Here is a 19,382-nt window from a genome sequence, read left to right as displayed (position 1 = left end):
TGTAATCTGAAATGCAGTGCTCAAAAGATTAGTGGAAGCAGATTAAATGGTATCACTTAAAAATGATATGGATAACTAATTGAAGGCAAAATAATGACAGGGCTGTGGAGAAAGAGCTGGAGATGGGGATCAAATGAGTGTTCAGCTCAAGAAATAGTGCAAGCCAGATGAATATGATGCCTCCCCTGCACAGAAACATTCTACGCTTCAAACCCTCTCCCTCTCCCTCTACCTCTCCCTCTCCCTCTCCCTCTCCCTCTCCCTCTCCCTCTCCCTCTCCCTCTCCCTCTCTCTCTCCCCCCCCCTCTCTCTCTCTCTCTCTCTCCTGCCTTTTTGTATAAAAATAGAAAATGGTGTAAATACTCAGCACATCAGGAAGTATCGGTGGAGGGAGAAAAATAGTTAAAGCAAGTCCGCAATTTTCATCACATCTTTTCCTTGTTCTAAAGAAAGGACTTCAACCTCAAATGTGACTGCTTTTCTCTCTCCACAGATATTGTCTGACCTGCTAAGTATTATGGAGTGATAGCGTCAAAGAGTGATACAGTGTGGAAACAGGCCCTTCGGCCCAACTTGCCCACATTGGCCAACATGTCCCAGCTACACTCGACCCACCTGCCCGTGTTTCGTCCATATCCCTCCAAACCTGTCCCATCCATATACCTATCTAACGGTTTCTTAAATGTTGGGATAGTCCCTGCCTTAACTACCTCCTCTGGCAGCTTGTTCCATACATCCACCACCCTTTGTGTAAAAATGTTACCCCTCAGATTCTTCTTATATCTTTTCCCCTTCACCTTAAACCTGTCCTCTGGTCCTCGATTCACCTACTCTGGGCAAGAGACTCTGTGCATCTACCCGATCTATTCCTCTCATTTTACACACCTCAATAAGATCACCCCTCGTCCTTCTGTGCTCCAAGGAATAGAGTCCCAGCCTGCTCAACCTCTATTGCCAGCAGTTATTTTGCTGCTTATTCCAGATTTCCCGCATCTAACATTATTTTGCTTTTCGATCATTTTCTCCCTTGCTTACTGCATGTTTAACATTACCTGTTTATACAAGAGCTCGAACTGGCCTGTGTCACACGTCTTCTCATTCTTCCGATCAACAACTACTTTGATGGTGTCGTCTTGAACGCTGCTGCACAAAGTGGCGGTGACTGATGTAGAGGCTGACATCGTGGGACTACAATTAATCTCTATCAGCCATGGTTTGAAGTCCTCTCCCAACAGGAAATCAGCTCCATACAATTCAAAACTGTTCTTGCGTGGTTTCACCACATCCTGCATAATCTGCATGGTGTTTACAATTGCCTTCTTCATGCCAGGGGTGATTACATTCTCCCAGGTATTTGTGAAACCATTTTTGTTCAAATAATCCTTGAACTGACTACTGGACCACATGTTTTCTTTAGGAAGTAATGGGTGCCGGCTGGGGGAGGTCACAAAATGTTTTTGGATTGAATTGTTACATAAGTGAATTGCTCTAAAGGATGCAAAGAGAACAATTTTAGTTGCTTTGAGATGGATTATAGTTATTTTTAACATTTATGTTCTGTTACCTGCAGGGAATCACACCATACGACTTTATCATGGAACATTTGCTCTGTAACTGTAATTCTTTTTGTGCACAATCCGCAGGCATTGCCACTTTCATTTCACTGCACATCGTGTATGTGTATGTGACAAATAAACTTGACTTGACTTGACTTGTAAATATTATTATATCTACTTTAAATAGGGTGTGATCCCTGTTTGTTGAAAATGTTTGCTTCTTATTTTTTCCAAGAGTCACATCACTGTGTGCAAGTGGACAGATGTTTATTACAGACATAAAGATCTATTTTAGGCTATTGAGAGTAGCAATTGAGCACTTCAAGGATATTAAATATAATAACATCAAATAAAATGTGTCCATGCATTTAGTCAAAATGTTGGATGTGTTGTTCTAAAATGGTCTGTTTGCTTTTCTTACTAATTAAGTATGCATAGAAGAAAGATTATTTACCTGATAGAACAATATAACATTATGAAAGGCATGAAAGGGTAGACAGTCAGAGCCTATTTCCCAGGATGGAAAGAAATATCAAATACAAGAGGGCACAGCTTTGAGGTGAGAGAGACAAAGTTTAAAGGAGATGTGATGGGCAAGTTTTTTGTTGCACAGAGGGTGGTGAGTACCTGCAATGCACTGTTCAGGGTGGTGGTTGAGGCAGATACGATAGTGGCATTTAAGAGACTTTTCATAAGTCATAGGAGCAGAATTAAGCCATTCGGCCCATCGTCAACTCTACCATTCAATCATGGCTGCTCTATCTTTCCCTCTCAATCTCATTTTCCTGCCTTCTCTCAATAACCTTTGATACCAACACTAATAGGGTTGCCAACTTCCTGAAACCCAAATAAGGGACAAGGTGACATCAATGCCCCGCGCTCCACGTGATCTCACCCAGCCAGCGGCTACGTGCTCCCGCTCCACCAATGGTGGCCGCCCAGGCCGGGAGGCGGGTTGCTGTGCAAACTCCGTTAGGCGGCGCCCAGGCCTACACTGTCCGGGACTACTGCGCCCCCCCCCCCCCCCCCCCGGGCTACATTGTCCGGGCCTACAGTGTCTGGGCATGCAGTGTCCGGGCCTACAGCACCGTCTGGGCCTAATAAGGGACAAGGGCAGTCCCGTATGAGACAAACCAATTTAGCCCCATATACGGGATGTCCCTGCTAATATGGGACAGTTGGCAACCCCAAGTGCTAATCAAGAATTTGTAATTCTCCAATTTAAAAATACCAAATGACTTGGCCTCCACAACCGTCTGCGGTAATGAATTCCACAGATTCACCACCCTCTGCCTAAAGAAATTCCTCCTCATGTCCAATCTGAAGATACGTCCTGTTATTCTGAAGTTGTGTCCTCTGGTCCTAGACTCTCCTACTAGTGGAAATATCCTTGCCACATCCACTCTATCCAGGCTTTTCACTATTTGGTAAGTTTCAATGAGGTCCCACCACTTATTCTTCTAAACTCTAGCGAGTACAGGCCCGTTGCCATCAAATGCTGATCATGCATTAATCCAATCATCCCCGGGATCATCCTCTGGGCCCACTCCAACGCCATCACTTCTCTCCTCAGTTATGGGGCCCAAAACTGCTCACACTACTCCACGTGCGGTCTGACCAGTGTCTTATAAACCTCAGCATTACATCCCTGTTTTTTATATTCTATTCCTCTCAAAATAAATACTGACATTGCACTTGCCTTCCTTACTACCGATTCAACTAGCAAATTAACCTTTTGGGGATCCTACATCACCAGTCCCTTTGCACCTCCAATTTCTGCATCCCGGATAAGCACATGAATATGTACAGAATGGAGGATATGGATTATGTGCAGGCAGATAAGAGTTGGGCTTGGCATCATATTCAGCACAGGCATTGTGGGCCAAAGGGCCTGTTCCTGTGCTGTACTGTTCTATGTTCTTTACACTTTAAGTCAATTTGTTTTCCATCGCTCTCCTCCTGACTCTGGTCTGGGAAATGTTCTGACCTCTCACTCTCCCCATTTTCCACAGGTTCTGACTCTGTGGTTGAATGCTGCAGAGGTGCAACAATGATTTACACTGAAAGTGATTGGTTTCGGAGCAGTTGAGAACAGAATGGAAGTGCTATCAATTAATCCCAATCTCGTTGTACCCCTGTACAATGACAATAAAGATATATTGTATTGTATTGGAGAAACAAGGAATTGCCGATGCTGGTTTATACCACAGATAGACGAAAAGTGCGGGAGAAATTCAGCGGGTCAGGCAGCATCTCTGGAGAAAAAGGATGGGTAATGTTTCCAGTCAGAACCCTTCTTTGAGTCAGAGTCAAAACGTCACCCAAGCTTTTTCTTCAGAGGTTCTACCTGACCCGCTGAATTGCTATTGAGTAGATTTTTGTTTAATTTAAATGAAAGTTCCTGAAAAAATGATCAGAAAGAAAAAGCTCAATTGGCCACTTCAATCTGAGGCATAATTGAAGAGGTAAATCTAACACATTTTGACGGACTAAATCAACACAATCCATTTTGCACACATTAACACCGACAAGACACAAAATGTAATTTTGCTGTGGCAGATCATGATTTTAAAGCATAGGTTACAGATGGATACCTTTAGGTTTAGGTTTATTATTGTCACGTGTACTGTGGTACAATGAAAAGCTTTGTTTTGCATATTATCCTGTCAGATCAGGTAACACTCTTCATAAATACAATGAAGTCAAACTCAAGTACAATAGAAAGCGCAAAGGGCAAGGTATAGAGTGCACAATATCGTTCTCAGCCTTGTAGAGCATCAGTTCCATAGACAATGTCCAGTGTCCGCAATGGAGTAGAGGTGAATCGGACAGTACCCTAGCTTATGGAATGACTGTTCAGAAGCCTGATAACAGAGGGGAAAAGGCTGTTCCTGTGTCTGGTGTTGCCACTTTCAAGCCTTTGTACCTTCTGCCCAACAGGAGCAGGGAGAAGACGGAATGACCAGGGTGGGGCAACTCTTTGATTATGTTGGCTGCTTCTCTGAGGCAAACATTTTACTGCAGAATCGCAGAGACATTTTTCACTTTATATAACAGTGGAACTGACAAAATATCATGCAGCCGAAAGTTATTTAACAAGCCTCTTCAAAATGGATAAACAAGAAGCAGAAACTGCACCACAGGTCACATTTCTTTCTTTTTAAATTGGGATCCCTCTTAACGCTGAGTAGGGTTTGATTTTAAGTCTGGGTGCAATATGTTACAAAGCACACGGTGTGCCTACTGACGGGTAACATCAGGTCTATTGTATACCATTTGCCAACTTCACAATTATGATAATCATAATCATAATCATCATAATAGCACTTTATTAGCCAAATAGGTTTTGCAACATACGAGGAATTTGATTTGCCATACAGTCATACCAATAAAAAGCAACAAGACACCCAAATAATTTTTTTACATGAACATCCACCACAGTGACTCCCCCACATTCCTCACTGTGATGGAAGGCAAAAAAAGTTCAATCTCTTCCCTTTTTTGTTCTCCCGCAGTCGGGTCACTCAAACCTTCCGTTGTCGGGGCAATCTTCGCTCCCGCGACCTGCGGTCGAACCCTCCGTATCGGGGCGATCAAGTTGGGATGTCACAAGAAAACAGCTACATGACCATTAAAATCAGGTAATCAGAGGTGAGAACTGATTCTGGGGGTGTAGACCCCTGTGCAAGATGGATGGCAGATTGGTTAATCCCAGGACAGAGGAAGCTTTGAGTTTTCCTCCTGATACCCAGAGGTGCACTTAACTTACTTTGGTCCAATCTGGTATGTGAACCTTTGACAGCAATGAACTCAATCTGTTTATTCACAGTGTATTCCGCCCGGCAAGTTAGACCAGGCAGCTGCACCATCTCATTATAACATTTCAGTTATTCAGACTGGACCAGAAATGAAGAGGCCAAGTCCCACAATTAATTTTAATTGCCTCTTAATGCCAAATCATAATTTTATGTAATTGATGCTGAAAGAAACTAAGTAGTGGCAATGCGTTGCATTGCTAAATAATTGTACTGTTAAATCTGTCTGTTTTACATGTCCATCGGCATTTTCAAGAATGGATCAAAGGACCTTATAAAGTGCCATGATCTCTAAGACCCTGGATCAAAAGCTGGGAAGTAAGATGAACCTCAAATCCATCAGGCAACGGAATAAACAATAGGCAATAGACAATAGGTGCAGGAGTAGGCCATTCAGCCCTTCAAGCCAGCACCGCCATTCAATGCGATCATGGCTGATCACTCTCAATCAGTACCCCGTTCCTGCCTTCTCCCCATACCCCCTCACTCTGCTATCCATAAGAGCTCTATCCAGCTCTCTCTTGAAAGCATCCAACGAACTGGCCTCCACTGCCTTCTGAGGCAGAGAATTCCACACCTTCACCACTCTCTGACTGAAAAAGTTCTTCCTCATCTCCGTTCTAAATGGCCTACCCCTTATTCTTAAACTGTGGCCCCTTGTTCTGGACTCCCCCAACATTGGGAACATGTTTCCTGCCTCTAATGTGTCCAATCCCCTAATTATCTTATATGTTTCAATAAGATCCCTCCTCATCCTTCTAAATTCCAGTGTATACAAGCCTAATTGCTCCAGCCTTTCAACATACGACAGTCCCACCATTCCGGGAATTAACCTAGTGAACCTACGCTGCACGCCCTCAATAGCAAGAATATCCTTCCTCAAATTTGGAGACCAAAACTGCACAAAGTACTCCAGGTGCGGTCTCACCAGGGCCCGGTACAACTGTAGAAGGACCTCTTTGCTATCATCCTACAACAGCCAGAGAGCAGTGCTGAATAACCACCTACCTCTTTGATGACCCTCAGACTATCCTTGATCGAACTTTACTGGCTTTACCTTGCACTAAATGTTATTCCCTTATCATGTACCTATACGCTGTAAATGGATCGATTGTAATCATGCATTGTCTTTCTGCTGACTGGTTAGCATACAACAAAAGCTTTTCACTGTTGTACAAGTGACAACAAACTAAACTGAACTGAACATCTCTGGCCTAAGCAGATGTGAATGGATGCCTTTTGTGTTGTCAGTTTTAAGTTTCCGATTAGTGATCATTGGAGCAACTTTTGCAGGAAAAACAAATGTAATGTATTCCCTACATTCATTGCGCTAATGGATCAACATACCAACTCCGGCATTTGATAATTTGTCAATTCGTGCAGTTTAATGATATTTTAAGATAGATAATAATTCCGAAATGCATGAGACGATGGAACAGATACGTACGTGTCTAGATTCTCCAAGGAGAATGCTTGAGTTGAGAAGCGCAGATAACAGTCCTTATAGAACCAGACGGTCACGGGGTTCCAGTCTGTCACCAGGAACCATTGGCGCAGGTCAAATTTCGTCCCATAAATTAGTAGCGGATGTTCAATGTATTTCTGCACTACCCATTTGCCATCTGTAAAGAGAGTTGGGTGGCCGTAAACTAGCTTCATGATCTGCTCCAATCGGTCCATACAAGTGATTCCTGCAGATCGGCAAACAATGATCAGTCTTTGCAACCTACTGTTACCACAATTCATTAGCTTATGGTGTCACAGTTCGAGAACAGTAGAGAATCAAATACACTGATGCATTGAGGAGACCACTGGTAATACAAACTTGAATAACATACTGAGAAACATTACTGATGTCTGTCAAATAGTACTGGGCCTTTTGGGCCCGTGCGCCTATGCTGGATACATTTTTGAGCTATTCAATTGATTCCATTCCCCTGTTCTTCCCTATAATCCTGTAATTTTTTTACCTTTTAGATAATTATTGAATTCTTTAAAAAAAAAATTACAATTGAATCTGCTTTCACCACCTTTCAGGCAATACATTCCAGATCCCAATAAATTGTATTAAAAAGAAACAAACTATCTCATGTGGCCTCGATTTATTTGCCTTAACTTTGTACCATAGGAAACAAATTATTTTTTATAAAAAAACATTCTATTGAGCACCTCTTTTCTCTGAATCTCTGTTTTTGTAAGATTAATGCCAAGGTTCCCCTGTTTCTCATGCCATTGTAGTAAAATCACTTCTACACTTTCTTTAAGGACTTAGTGGTATTAGAAAAGTTTGGTGTATAAATTAAATACCATGGATGGATGCATTTTAAACTCCAAGTCTGAGTGTAGTAGCTTTTTAAACAATGAATATATCTAAATTTTAATCCTATTTTTAAAGGAAGTAAATTAGAGGTCAATTTCCCTGCTACACCCATCCCTGACAATCACATAAAAAGTGATATGAAGCCCCATAAATTCATGGCTCCTTCCTGAACTTCATATCACATTATTCCCAGGACCCTTCCAATCTCCATTCCACCCCATGGCTGTGGAACAGGTACAATCTATCTACTGCGAAGTAGGGACAAAACAAGGTTAATCATGTCCTGCAACTAAGTTCACTCGACTCAAGAGAACCTTGTTCTTAAGGGTTTCCTAACCTTGAATCAGTCTCCCCATCTTTGAGCTGACAGTGCCCAAAACTTCAGATGAAGGATGACCAGTATTTGTAAACGATTCACATAACGTTTTGCTTTTGCACTCTTTATATATCGAGCTAAGTATCCCATCTTTTCTCCAACAGCCTTCCTGCCACCAGCAATGTTTTGTATATGCATATGCATGGTCTTTCTGTCCATGCACTCCCTTAACATTATACCATTTAGTTTGTCTTGCCAAATCTTATTCTACTTAACAAAATATATCACCTTAGTTGTGCTGTTATACCTATCCCCTAAGAAAATCTTGTGCAGTTAAATCAGTCACCTGCACAGAATATCTTTGAGCAGGTGAAGGGAATGAAGATGGTGGATCCTGTCAGGCAGTTCCATGAACAGACAGTCAGTCTTTTGGCAGAATGCCTCTTCACCAGAACTATCAAACAAGCACTAAGATCTTTCTTGTGGAGGAAGGAACTGCTGATGCTGGTTTATTCGGAGAGATTACGCTGTCTGCCTTGGCCTAAGCGATCTCCCGGTTGCCAAACATTTTAACTCCCCTTCCCATTCCCAAATTGACTTTTCTGTCCTGGGACACCTCCACTGTCAGAGTGAGGTTACTTGCAAATTGGAGGAACAGCACCTCATATTTCATTTGGGCAGCTTACAAACTTGTGGTATGAACGTTAATCCTTGCGTTCCCACTCTCCCCTTCCTTGGTCATCCTAGTTCCACTGTTCGCATCCTCGTATCCCTTCATCATCACCTCTACCCCAGCCAACAATGGGCCATTATGGGCTCCACCCTTCCTTGGTCATCTGGTTTGTTCTAGCCTTTTCCTACCTCCAGTTCCCCACCCTCTACTTTCAGTGTGAAGAAGGATTCCGACCTTAAATATCACCCATCCTTTTTCTCCAGAGATGCTGCCTGACCCACTGAGTTACTCCAGCACTTTGTATCTTCCCAAGATCTTTCTTGATCGGTGATGAGAAAGACCCTCCATTACATGTGCTTCATGCATGCTTAGGTCTCAGCACCACTGCATGCTGCGTTGGAGGTGGCTGCAGTGGGGATGAGACCATCATCTATTTCTGTCCAGAATATGTTTGAAGTACATTGATAACCTGCCAGAGCTTAATTTAAAAACTAACTTTTTGTCATGTTCAAATCTTACAGAAAGCACAACAAACTAGATTTTTAAACTTTATTTCAAGCTGTCCGTTCTTTGGATCACTAACATTGTTCCCATACCTCTACCACGAGATTGGGCTCCAGGCTTCACTATCCAGATGTTACGCATTCCTTCGATCTTCAGCTGAGCGTTCACCTTCTGTAGTTGCTGCAGCATTTTTTCACACATGTCAGCGTAAGTATTCCAACTTTGAATTGTTGCTCCATCACTAAGACAAAGACACATGACAATACAAAACAAAGGTACAATTATCACAAACCAGTTCAGGCGCACTCTACCAAGACATGCTGGGGTACAGAATTAGATGTTTTTAAACTGCACATATCTTGAAAGAAACTATGTTATTTAATCTTAAAAGTGAATCAGATCAAAGACGAGGAATTGTTTTTAACTTAGTGAGTGGTTTGGGTCTGGAGTGCACAGCTAAAGGTAGAGGTGGAGGCAGATTTAAAGGTCCCACCCAAAAGGGTGCGGGATAAGTATCTCAATGTAAAGAATATTCAGGACTAGAGAGAGAGTTCTTTTGTCATGTGTGCCTTGAAATGGAACAATGAAATTACTACTTGCAGCATCAGCTTGACAGGTTTGTACACACAGTACTCAATAGTTAACACAGCAAACAATAAGTTAAATACATTTTAAAAACAGTGCAACCCAGGCAGTTCGTAGTTCAGAGTTTAATTGGAGTTCATAGTGATCAATAGCCTGATAGTTGTGGGAAACTGGAACAAACTGGATTGCATTTAAATAGATGTATTGGGAAGGAACTGCAGAAGCTGATTTAAACCGAAGATAGACACAATAAGCTGGAGTAACTCAGTGGGTCAGACAGCATCTCTGGAGAAAAGGAATAGGTGATGTTTCGGGTGAAGTTGAAGGGTCTTCACCCGAAACGTCACCTATTCCTTTTCTCCAGAGATGCTGTCTGACCCGCTGAGTTACTCCAGCTTTTTGTGTCTATCTTGCATTTATATAGAGCCAGTACTGACACGATGGGCCAAACAGTCTCTTACATATTGTAACTGTTCTTGGATCTTATGTATTTTATATGCAGGATGGAATGTGATGTTCTATTAATTGTATGATTTGAAGACATAATATGCACAAACTTTTTGAAAAACTCTGTTGTCTTTTCCTTAAAACAAATAGTGGTTTGGAATTCTTGCCTGGTTAACCTGAATGCTAGGTTGGGTAGAGTTTATTTTATACCACATAATTATATTATACTAAATATACATAAATATACAATGTGGGAGTTAATGTCACAATGCTCTTACCCATACTTGAATCCTGTGTTCCACTTTACCTAAACTCACCATGTTCAAGGATTACAATTACCCACAAAATACCTTTAAAATATCTTTAATATAATAAATTGATGAGGTAAGTACAATGAGACACAGTATTTCAATAAATAATCATATTAGAATGAGGGAATTGTCAATTGTTGAAAGAGTCCACATGGCTCATTCTGTCCACCCTGGTTTTTGGAACAGTAATACCCACAATACAAATACCCTCTATTTTCCCATGACTCTACAAATTATTCCCTTTCAAGTGCTAAAAAAAAATATTTTTAAAAACCTGATTCTGATTCTATCAGGGGAAGCACGGTGGCATAGCGATAGAGTTGCGGCCTTACAATGCCAGAGACCCGGGTTCGATCCAGACCATGGGTGCTGTCTGTGTGGAGTTTGTACGTTCTCCATGTGACTGCGTGGGTTTTCTCCAGGTGCTCCGGTTTCCTCCCACATTCCAAAGACGTACAGGTTTGTAGGTTAATTGGCTTCTGTAAAGTGTCCCTAGTGTACGGGTGATCGCTGGTCGGTGTGGAGTCGATGAGCCAAGGGCCTGTTTGCATGCTGTATCTTTAAACTAAACTAAACTGTTTCCTTCACTCCAAGAAGCATTTATCATGCCGTGGGACATAACTGTTATGAGAGTATCTCAATTTATATTGTAGCTTTCTAATACAGGGACTAAAATGATGCATTGTCAGTTTGCGAGTGTATCTTACTCCATGGTAACAGGAAAAACGTATTAGGATTATATTGCTTGGATCAAAACCCAATGTATTAGGATTATATTGCTTGGATCAAAACCCAATGTAACAGAAGTAATGTGTAGGAAAGAACTGCAGATGGTGGTTTAAATCAAAGGTTTAAATCGATGGTGATTTAAATCAAACACAAAATGCAGGAATAACTCGGCGGGACAGGCAGCATCTCTGGAGAGACCCTTCTTTGGGTCGAGACCCTTCTTCAGACTGGTCAGAAGTGATGTTGTATCTTGGATTGCTAGTCGTGGATGAAATCCTCTCGGAATGCTGAAAGTTGTGAATTTTACTCTGAGCAGTTGGATCAAATCTCTCAGAACAGGATTGGCAACTTGGAATTCCATGATCACATTAATTGTTCCATAGCATATTGGAGATATCATGTTTGAATCAAAAGCGCGATGCGACGGCACATTGGGTAGAAGATTGCTTCAGGGTTGGCAGCAATGATGTACTGTACTGTAATTCAATGTCTGCATTATATTATAATGATAAAATTAGAGTATTGGCAGTTGTTTGTTGCCAACGTATTCAAACTCCATCCCAATAGAAGCACCATAAATTTCCAAAGTTAGTCTGGAAATTTGTATTAACATCAATAAATTAATTTATCTGTCATGTCATTGAATATTTTCAGCACACTGAGCCGGATGGATAAATCAATAGCACTCACTGGACGACCTTGTAGTACTGCTGGATGGCCTCTTCCCAGCATTTTTCTGTGACTGCTGGTGGCGTGTCAAGACTCACATCAATATCCTTGTGATCCATGGTGTTTAAATGGTCTTCACAGGCACGGAGCGCTGTCTCAATAAGCTTCACCGAAACAATTCCACCTTTTCTTTGCGGCTCTCTTTGAAAAGCTGAGATAAAAAGTCCACATAAGGGATATGAGCCACTAGATTTGAGAATTATATTTACCTTAAGTTTTCTTTTCCAAATATATATCAAATTCCCTAACCTCCTTCCTTTATGTTGGGAAACAATTTCATAAACACAAAAGCCATGCTCTACTTCATTCAGGCAATCATTCTTGAGTAACCTCTACCTTTACACTGTGAAGCTATTACTCTGTTACAGATACCAATCTTCTGTTTTTTTAACATCCTCATGAGAGGATTTGCAATAGGGAGTCAGTGGCAGCTCACCAGTGTTTTGTTTTCTGTACGTATAACACTTTCGGTTAACTAGCTTCACAATGTTGTTTAGTTCAGTTTTAGTTTAGTTTGGTTTATTATTGTCACGTGGACCGAGGTCCAGTGAAAAGCTTTTGTTTGTGTGTTATCCAGGTAAAGAAAGAAAGGACCAAACTCAAATGCAATCAAGCCGTCCAAAGTGCACAGATAAGGGGTACAACACTTACGGCAAGATAAAGTCAGATTGAAGATAGTTGAAAGGTCTCCAATGGAGCAGATGGGAGGTCAGGACTGCACTCTAGCTGATGAGAAGACCATCCAGTTGCCTGATAAGTGGACATCACTACATCGCCTGGCCAGGACGACCCCTGCAACTCCGACGCTGTGGTACCACCAGGACAACGGGCCTTTATGGTGAAGCTAAGACTGCAATGTTTTTTTTTAAATTTTCCTCTTGAAGGTTATAAGATGACACCTAAAACATGGTGGCTCTTGTGTACTGACTCAGTGTGGTTTACTATCTTACCCTCCTATACCTGGTATTATTGTGCCGAATGTATTGTAGTATTGTCACTGAACTGTATGCAAAAAATGAATGTCACTGTGCTTAGGTACATGTGACAATAATGTACTTTGTTCCTTTCCCCGTCTTTGTACACTCATCTCCCGTACCCAGGTCCTTTATTTCCCCTTTATTCTCCCTCGATCCCCTCCCCTCATCCCCTTCCATCTATATCCTTTCCTCTGGCTTTACATTTCACTCCTTTCCTTATCTGACGACATCCTTTGTTTCCTCTTCACCTTTGTCACTTATTTCACCCACCAGCCCATCAAATTGCCCGTCCCCTGTATCCACCTATCACTTACCAGGAATTGCCCCGCCCTCACGTCTCTTTTCCAGCTTTCAACCTCCCCCCACACCCGCCACTACTCTCAGTCTGAAGAAGACTGCCCACTTGAAACGTCACCTGTCCATTTCCTCCACAGAGTCTGCCTGACTCGCTGAGTTGCTCCAGCATTTTGTCCCTGGCTCAAGGTTCCAACATCTGCAGCTTCCTGTGTCTCAAACACTCCTACATTAAATATTGTGCAGGTTAGAGACAATGTAAAACTGTATTACGCTCCCTCAATTATGTCTTTCGCCTAATCTTATAACAACTGCTACTTTTGCTGTGGAGAACATTTTACTCGTTTAACAAAGAGTGAAATATAACACAAAGTGCAATTACTACCAAACTTAAAGAATGGGAATCCGATTATAAAGAATATTTGGTGAAAAAGGTGAGGGGTCCTAGTTTTTAAAAAAAAGATTCATTAGAAAATAACAATTATTTCTTCACTTATTAAAATATAGCTTTGACTGCAGAATTATAATTAAAGTAAGGATGGTGTCGTTTATTTGGGGGTAACAAATTAATAATAAGCATAGCTAAAAACGAAAATGGAGGGGGAAATACAATGTTTCTTAGACACGCCAAACTTACTGCCTGCAATTCCTGCACCATGAGGGAGAATCATGTGTGTAGAGAGTGCCTCCAACTGGTCACGTACATGTTTATGATAGTTCAGCTTGAAGAGCTGTCTCGCTCATTGAAGGGTATCAAAGAAGCTGAACGTTTCTTGGATGGTATGTTGGAGGAGTTAGCCACCTTGCAGTCAGAGGGAGTTCAGGATAGTAAAAGGGCAGCCAGCCATCTGCAACTCTCAAAGTTGTTGCCATTCACTTGCACTCTGCATGAAAGGCTTTGGAGGCGACTTCATGCTGAGACAGTGACGTTAGAAACATTGCATGGCCTGCACAGAGGAAAGGAGAAAAGCACAGAAATGCAGTAGTCGTGGTCACAGAGGATTAAATTGTAATGGGAGCAGTTAGGTGCTTTTACAACTGTAGGTGCGAGTCCCATATGGTGTGGTGGCTCCCTGGTACCAGTATAAAGGACATTACAGGCAGAGTACAGAGTATTCTGTGGAGCAGCAAGAGAGTGAGCTACAAGTCTTGGTACATCTGTGCCATGAGCGAAATGAATTAGATCATGCAGACAGATTTAAAGGAGTTAGAAAAGAATTTAAGAAGCAGCAAATGTTTTCAACCGCAGATTAATCATAGTGTCACGTACGGGCAAGTAGAGAAAGAGGATAATGTGAATGACTGGGGGGATGGTGCAGGAGGGAACACCTTTGATTCCCAATAGACAATAGACAATAGAAAATAGGTGCAGGAGAAGGCCATTCGGCCCTTCGAGCCAGCACCGCCATTCAATGTGATCATGGCTGATCATTCCCGCAGCAGCACGCTAGTTCAAGAGAAGATGGGACCTGTAAAGGACAGACCGGTTTTGCACCTCAATGAAGCTGGGATTGGTGTCAAGGATGGGTTCATGTGTATTTAAGGGAACGGTTAATTAACAGCTGGGGACTGGGCCCTAGGAGTAGCCCTGGAAAAGAGAACAAACTTGTACAATTGGCTGGGAGATATTGATGACATTGGGACAAAATATAACACAACGAGAGGCAACACTATTTGGAAAACACACATCTAAAACAAATACAAATGGAATGATTGAAGGTGACAGGGCTGGTTAAAAACTGGTAATGAAAGCTTATTGGATTCTGGTCTTTATAAATAGAGGTTTTGAGCACAAGTGCAGGGAGGTCTTAAGAACTTTTATAAAACATCAGCTCAATTACAAATGGAGTCTTATGCTTAATTCTGAAGACTACTTTTCTTTAACAATGTGAAAGAGAGGATGCAGAAGAGATTTAATTGAACGGTAGACACAAAATGCTGGAGTACTCAGTGGAACAGGCAGCATCTCTGGAGAGAAGGAATTGGGTGACGTTTCGGGATGAGGCCTTTCATCAGACTGAGAGTCGGGGAAAAGAAACGAGAGATATAGACAGTGATGTAGAGAGATACAGAACAAATGAATGAAAGATATGCAAAAAAGTAACGATGATAAAATGAAACAGGCCATTATTAGCTGTTTGCTATGTGAGAATGAGAGGCTGGTACAACTTGGGTGGGGGAGGGATGGAGAGAGAGAAGGAATCCAGGTGTTATTTGAAGTGAGAGAAATCAATATTAATTGAATGATTCCTGAGATGAGAGGATAGTTATGTTGATAGAATAGTGATGCTAATGTTGTTTTCCTAACAGACAGACATGAAGGCATCTAAACATATTTGAAATCACAAAGGATCTAAATCTAAATAGATGGAGAGAAAGTAGTAGAAGTGGAGAGCACAGTATGAATGTGATTGGCAAAAGAACCAAAATGACATTAAGGAATCTTTTTTGCACAGTAAGAATTTGGAAAGGACTGCCAGGAAGATTAGGGAAGAGATTCCACCATGGCATTCAAATAGGAGTTGTAAGTACTTGAAAGGGTAAAAAAAAGGCTTTGGCAAAATAGCAGGGTATTGAGACTAACTAGATTGTTCTGGATGGACTAGATGTCCTGTTTCCATGTCATTACCTCTTGTGATTCTGCTGCATAACATCTCTAACAGCCTTTATGAATATTTATAATTGATGCCAAATTATGAGTAGTCTTTGTGCTCTAGACTCAGTCCAGAGAAGCTGGAAGGCTATTCAATCACCCTGGCGGAGAGAGCATGGAATGGAAGAAGCCCATCAAATTTTATTTTGCCTAACATTTCAGTATTTTGCCACTCTGAAGCTTTGTTTGCAAGCAGCATTTTGATCTCTAAAATAATCTTGCTCTGTAACACCATCACAAACCGAGAGCTCCCTTTTATCGAAGATAGGCACAAAATCCTGGAGTAACTCAGCGGGTTAGGCAGCATCTCTGGAGAAAAGGAGCAGGCGATGCTTCGGGTCGCAACCATTCTTCAGACTGGAGAAGTCTGAAGAAGATCCGAATAAGGGTTCTGACCGGAAGCATCACCTATTCCTTTTCTCCAGCGATGCTGCCTGACCTGCTGAGAGTCAAGCATTTTATGTCTATCTTAGGTATCAACCAGCATCTGCAGATCCTTCCTACACATTTTGTCTCCTTGCTTTTATCTTCACCTCATAACATAGTTAACTTAGGGATTTCACTGAAGACACAAGGAACTGCAAATGCTGGTTTACACAAAAAGACACAAAATGCTGGAGGAACTCAGATGGTCAGGCAGCGTCTCTAGAGCACATGGATAGTGACATTTGGGGTCGGGACTGTGGAGAAGATAGCATTCTAAAACGGGCGGGTTTCGGTCCCTACCCTTCTGAAGAGTCCTGACCCAAATTGTCACCTATTCATGTTCTCCGGAGATGCTGCTTGATTCGCTGCATTACTCCAGCACTTTGTGTCTATTTCTAAGGAATTTCACTTCTCTTCTACATTTGGCATGAATGCAAAGGTGTTTTTCTCCAAAATATTTAGCAGAACTGCATCTTATCGGATCCCTTTCTGCACTACCTTCATTCGCAGAGAAATGTGATGTCATCTCTTTGTTTATTTGGTCCTTTTGCAAACTGGTAGTTGTCTTCTTCAGTTCCACAACCCACTTCAGAATATTTCGGGCTGCTGTCAGTCTGAAATCCTCTGAAAAAAATGGAAGTCAATGATTTAGATCGTTCATTTCTTTAGAAGGAAACAATTGAAGAGGGACAAAGGGTCACCTTACATCACACTGTACCCGTAGTAAATCTCCATTGTGCGCAATTGAGAGATTACTATGCATAAAAAGCATTGTTTTAAAAGATGCAATGTAATGGAGAGGTCAGATCAGAAGGCTGTGATTTTTCTTCAAATATAAGGAGTTGAACATAAAATCTAGCCTGACATTCTAGTACTGTTCTTAAGGGCGTCAGAGGTGCAATCCTTTGGAAGAAATGTTAAACCAACTCTGATTCCTAGGACAGTCAGACATAATCAAAGAGGAATAGGGGAGTTATCCACAGTATCCCTTTATCTCTTGATCTGCAATATTATCAAATCAGTAAAAGATGTGCTTACATCGGTCTAACATCTGCTGGTCTTCCAGCACAAGGAGCTTTTCACAATGAAGTGTCACAGACGGACACATCCCAGGATCCAGAACTATGTGTCAAGGGAAACATTTAAATTTATTACAAAGTCTATATGGGGGAAGGCCACATTTTAATAAACTCCTACCATTAAAACACTCAGGGCTGGAACCTAATAAATACCATCTGGTCATCAATCATTGAATTTTAGTTCAGTTTAGTTTAGAGATACAGCACAAAAACAGGCCCTTCAGCCCACCAAGTTCGCTCCAACCAGCGATCCCCGTAAACTAACACTATCCTACACACTAGGGACAATTTACAATTTTTACCAAAGCCAAACCAACCTACAAACCTGCATGGCTTTGGAATGTGGGAGGTAAGGCAGCAACTGTACCCCTGCGCCGCCCAAAATGTATGTAGAAGAAAAAAATGTCACGCTAATTTAATATAACATAGATCTTGTAAGCAAATGGAATGATATATCTAGTACTGTGAATTACCCACAATTCAATGTTCTGCATTATGTTTATTTGTAGATTTAGAGAATATAGTGTACTTACAAGTGACTGACTTTTAAAAGTATATCATTGGCTGTGAAGTGCTTTGTGAGTCCCAAGCTTGTATATTGTCTAATTCATTTTTTATTGCTTGTTTATGAGTCATATTGGTCAAGCAGTAGGAAAATCATGAGCCAGGCTGCCTGTTCCTCAGCTGTTGCCACAATGATTAGTCAGTCTGCTTTTCTCCCAACCAATATTATTTGATTACATCAGTCCTCTCCCCAAAAATATTAGCATGCCATCTGCTGCCTGGCCTCCATCAACACTAATGTGTCGAAAGGAACAGCAAATGCTGGTTTATACCGAAGATGGATACAAAGTGCTGGAGTCTAGGTTTACAGTTAATGGCAAAACTGTTAACAACTTTTAAGTGCAGAGGGATCTTGGGATCCAAGTCCATAGCTCCCTAAAAGTGGCAAAATAAGTAGACAGAGTGATAAAGACCTATGGCTTAATTGGTCAGAGCATTGAGTGTAAGAGCCAGGAAGCCATGTTGCAGCTTTATAAAACTTTGGTTAGGCCCCATTTTATTGTGTTCAGTTCTGATCATCCCAATATAGAAATGATTTGGAGACTTTAGAGAGGGTGCAGAAAAGGTTTACAAAGATGCTGCCCTGATGAGAGGGTATTAGCTATAAGGAGAGTTTGGACAAACTTGGATTGTTTTCTTTGGAGCATTGGAGGTTGAGGAGGTACCCAATACAAGTGGAAAAAAATCATGAGAAGCATATATAAGGTAGATAGTCTGAATCTTTTCCCCCAGGGTGGAAATGTCAAAGACTAAACGGCACAGCTTAGAGGGACAATGCTTAAAAAAATATGTGGGGTAAGATTTTTTCTTAAAATGCAGAGAGTAGTGTGTAACTGGAACAAGCTGCCAGGGGTGGTGGTGAATGCAGATGTGTACTGGAGAAAAAGGGTGGGTGACGTTTCTGGTCGGAAGAAGGGTTTTGACCCAAAACGTTACCAGGCCTTTTTCTCCAGAGATGCTGCCTGTCCCGCTGAGTTACTCCAGCACTTTGCACTATCTTCCATCAACACTAGTTCAAGAATTTATTGTATCAATTTAGCTTTTAGTTTTCAAAGAATCCTATGCTTCAGGAGGCCAGAAAATGGGAGCAGCCAAAGTTTATTTTGCTGTTTGCAGCAAAGGACTTGTTTGCAGCCCAGTTATCAGCAATGCATGTGGTTACTAGGAAGTATTGCACTGAGGGTGATTTGCATGTGGATCTCCAAATTCAGCCTAGATATTTGACGTTGCTTCTGAAAGGACCAAAATGGTTCTGATTTGCAAGAATTATATATTTAAAAATCTATATTATTAGTGAAAGTGTGGGGGAAGGGCTAGGAAGTAGGAAGAAACTGCAGATGCTGGTTTAAACCGAAGATAGACACAAAATGCTGAAGTAACTCAGCAGGGCAGGCAGCATCTCTG

At 41.5% G+C, this 19,382-nt stretch overlaps 1 protein-coding gene across 9 annotated transcripts in view; it reads right to left on the bottom strand.

Annotated features, from left to right (window-relative positions):
- Positions 1-19,382, bottom strand: part of LOC144601739 (tubulin tyrosine ligase 3-like) — a 72,004-nt gene that overhangs the window by 8,606 nt on the left and 44,016 nt on the right. For 8 of the 9 annotated variants that reach the window (XM_078414072.1, XM_078414078.1, XM_078414081.1 and 5 more), the window contains 6 exons: positions 16,834-16,959; positions 13,378-13,482; positions 11,947-12,136; positions 9,277-9,425; positions 6,819-7,062; positions 1,053-1,488 (listed from right to left, as the gene is read on the bottom strand). In XM_078414072.1, coding sequence (XP_078270198.1) covers positions 1,053-1,488; positions 6,819-7,062; positions 9,277-9,425; positions 11,947-12,136; positions 13,378-13,482; positions 16,834-16,959 — 1,250 coding nt within the window. The remainder of the gene's footprint in view (positions 1-1,052; positions 1,489-6,818; positions 7,063-9,276; positions 9,426-11,946; positions 12,137-13,377; positions 13,483-16,833; positions 16,960-19,382) is intronic. The other variant, XM_078414075.1, reaches the window with a different exon arrangement.

This window comes from Rhinoraja longicauda, chromosome 17, assembly GCF_053455715.1.
Source record: "Rhinoraja longicauda isolate Sanriku21f chromosome 17, sRhiLon1.1, whole genome shotgun sequence".
In the NCBI taxonomy this organism is placed as follows: Eukaryota; Metazoa; Chordata; class Chondrichthyes; order Rajiformes; family Arhynchobatidae; genus Rhinoraja; species Rhinoraja longicauda.
This window is presented reverse-complemented; position numbering and strand designations above follow the sequence as displayed.